Below are 2,829 nucleotides of genomic sequence, written 5' to 3'. Positions count from 1 at the left end.
GTTGAAATGGGGTAAAACCGGGTGAAATAGGGCAAAAGACCAATGGGTGGGGTGTTGTGGGGTTGGGGGTGTCGGTGGGTTCAGGGGGGTGCTCAGGGGGTCCCGGTTCCGTCCTCAGTCTGTGGGAAGCGCTATAAGAACCGACCCGGGCTCAGTTACCATTACACACACACACACCTGGCTGACGAGGAGGGGGACGACAAGGACGACTCGCAGCCCCCCACCCCCGTGTCACAGCGACCCGAGGAGCACAAGTGTAAGGGATCAATGGGGCTGGGGGTCGGTTAATGGGGTTGATTGAGGTGTTGGGGTCGTTAATGGGGTTGGTTGATGGATGGGGTCATTAATGGGGTCGGTTAATGGGGTTGGTTGATATTTGGGGTTGGTTGATGGGGTTGGTTGGTGGGTTGGTTGATGTTTGGGGTTGGTTGATGGGGTTGGTTGATGGGTTGGGGTCGGTTTATGGGGTTGGTTGGTTAATGGGGTCGGTTGATGTTTGGGGTTGGTTGATGGGGTTGGTTGGTTAATGGGGTTGGTTGATGGGTTGGGGTGGTTTATGGGGTTGGTTGGTGGGTTGGTTGATGATTGGGGTTGGTTAATGGGGTTGGTTGAGGTGTTGGGGTCGGTTGGTTGATGGGGTTGGGGTGGTTTATGGGGTTGGTTAGTGGGGTTGGTTGATGTTTGGGGTTGGTTGATGGGGTTGGTTGTTGGATGAGGTTGGTTAATGGGGTTGGGGTGGTTTATGGGGTTGGTTGATGGGGTTGGTTGGTTAATGGGGTTGGGGTTGGTTGATGGGGTTGGTTGGTTAATGGGGTTGGGGTTGGTTGATGGGGTTGGGGTGGTTTATGGGGTTGGTTGATGGGACAAGGACGACTCGCAGCCCCCCACCCCCGTGTTACAGTGACCCGAGGAGCACAGGTGTAAGGGATCAATGGGGACGGGGGGTATGGGGGGCTGGGGGGGTCGGTTAATGGGGTTGGTTGTAGGATGGGGTTGGTTAATGGGGTTGGTTAATGGGGTTGGGGTGGTTTTGGGGTTGGTTGAGGTGTTGGGGTTGGTTGATGGGGTTGGTTGGGGTGGTTTATGGGGTCGGTTGATGTTTGGGGTCGGTTGGTTGATGGATGGGGTTGGTTGACGGGGTTGGTTGTTGGGTTGGGGTTGGTTAATGGGGTCGGTTGATGTTTGGGGTTGGTTGTTGGGTTGGGGTTGGTTGATGGGGTTGGTTGGGGTGGTTTATGGGGTTGGTTGATGTTTGGGGTTGGGATGGTTTATAGGGTTGGTTGAGGTGTTGGGGTCGGTCGGTTGATGGGTTGGGGTCGGTTAATGGGGTTGGTTGGTTAATGGGGTTGGTTGAGGTGTTGGGGTTGGTCGGTTGATGTTTGGGGTTGGTTGATGGGGTTGGTTGGTTAATGGGGTTGGTTGATGTTTGGGGTTGGTTAATGGGGTTGGTTGATGGGGTTGGGGTCGTTAATGGGGTTGGTTGGTGGGTTGGTTGATGTTTGGGGTCGGTTAATGGGGTCGGTTGATGTTTGGGGTTGGTTTATGGGGTTGATTGAGGTGTTGGGGTTGGTTGGTTAATGGGGTTGGTTGATGTTTGGGGTTGGTTAATGGGGTTGGGATGGTTTATGGGGTTGGTTGAGGTGTTGGGGTCGTTAATGGGGTTGGTTGATGGGTTGGGGTTGGTTGATGTTTGGGGTGGTTTATGGGGTTGGTTGATGGGTTGGGGTCAGTTAATGGGGTTGGTTAATGGGGTTGGGGTGGTTTATGGGGTTGGTAATGGGATGACAAGGACTCGCAGCCCCCCACCCCCGTGTCACAGCGACCCGAGGAGCACAAGTGTAAGGGATCAATGGGGCTGGGGGATATGGGGGGCTGGGGGGGTCGGTTAATGGGGTTGGGGTCGGTTGGTTGATGTTTGGGGTGGTTAATGGGGTTGGTTGAGGTGTTGGGGTCGGTTGATGGGGTTGGTTGATGGGTTGGTTGAGGTGTTGGGGTCGGTTGATGTTTGGGGTGGTTTATAGGGTTGGTTGATGGGGTTGATTGAGGTGTTGGGGTCGGTTGGTTGATGGGGTCGGTTGGTTAATGGGGTTGGTTGATGTTTGGGGTTGGTTGATGGGGTTGGTTGATGTTTGGGGTTGGTTGGTTTATGGGGTTGGTTGGTTTATGGGGTTGGTTGATGTTTGGGGTTGGTTAATGGGGTCGGTTGATGGGTTGGGGTGGTTTATGGGGTTGGTTAATGGGGTTGGTTGGTTTATGGGGTTGGTTGAGGTGTTGGGGTCGGTTGGTTGATGGGTTGGGGTCGGTTAATGGGGTTGGTTGGTTAATGGGGTTGGTTGAGGTGTTGGGGTCAGTTAATGGGGTTGGTTGATGTTTGGGGTTGGTTAATGGGTTGGTTAATGGGGTTGGTTGATGGGGTTGGTTAATAGGGTTGGTTAATGGGGTTGGTTGGTTAATGGGGTTGGTTGATGGGGTTGGTTAATAGGGTTGGTTAATGGGGTTGGTTGATGGGGTTGGTTAATGGGGTTGGTTGGTTAATGGGGTTGGTTGATGGGGTCGGTTAATGGGGTTGGTTGATGGGGTTGGTTGGTTAATGGGGTTGGTTGATGTTTGGGGTTGGTTAATGGGGTTGGTTAATGGGGTTGGTTGAGGTGTTGGGGTCGTTAATGGGGTTGGTTGATGTTTGGGGTGGTTTATGGGGTTGGTTAATGGGGTTGGTTGATGGTTAATGGGGTTGGGGTGGTTTATGGGGTTGGTTAATGGGGTTGGGGTGGTTTATGGGGTTGGTTAATGGGATGACAAGGACTCGCAGCCCCCCACCCCCGTGTCACA

At 53.5% G+C, this 2,829-nt stretch overlaps 1 protein-coding gene across 2 annotated transcripts in view; it reads left to right on the top strand.

Annotated features, from left to right (window-relative positions):
• Positions 1–308, top strand: part of DPF2 (double PHD fingers 2) — a 31,762-nt gene extending 31,454 nt beyond the window's left edge. Inside the window, exon 8 of one of the 2 annotated variants that reach the window (XM_015850781.1) lies at positions 119–308. In XM_015850781.1, the coding sequence (XP_015706267.1) occupies positions 119–288 (170 nt within the window). In that variant the 3' untranslated portion in view covers positions 289–308. The remainder of the gene's footprint in view (positions 1–118) is intronic. The other variant, XM_015850782.2, reaches the window with a different exon arrangement.
• Positions 309–2,829: the final 2,521 nt, after the last annotated feature.

This window comes from Coturnix japonica, unplaced genomic scaffold (genome assembly GCF_001577835.2).
Source record: "Coturnix japonica isolate 7356 unplaced genomic scaffold, Coturnix japonica 2.1 chrUnrandom532, whole genome shotgun sequence".
In the NCBI taxonomy this organism is placed as follows: domain Eukaryota; kingdom Metazoa; phylum Chordata; class Aves; order Galliformes; family Phasianidae; genus Coturnix; species Coturnix japonica.
The sequence above is the reverse complement of the archived record's forward strand: the minus strand, read 5'-3'. Positions and strand labels throughout refer to the sequence as shown.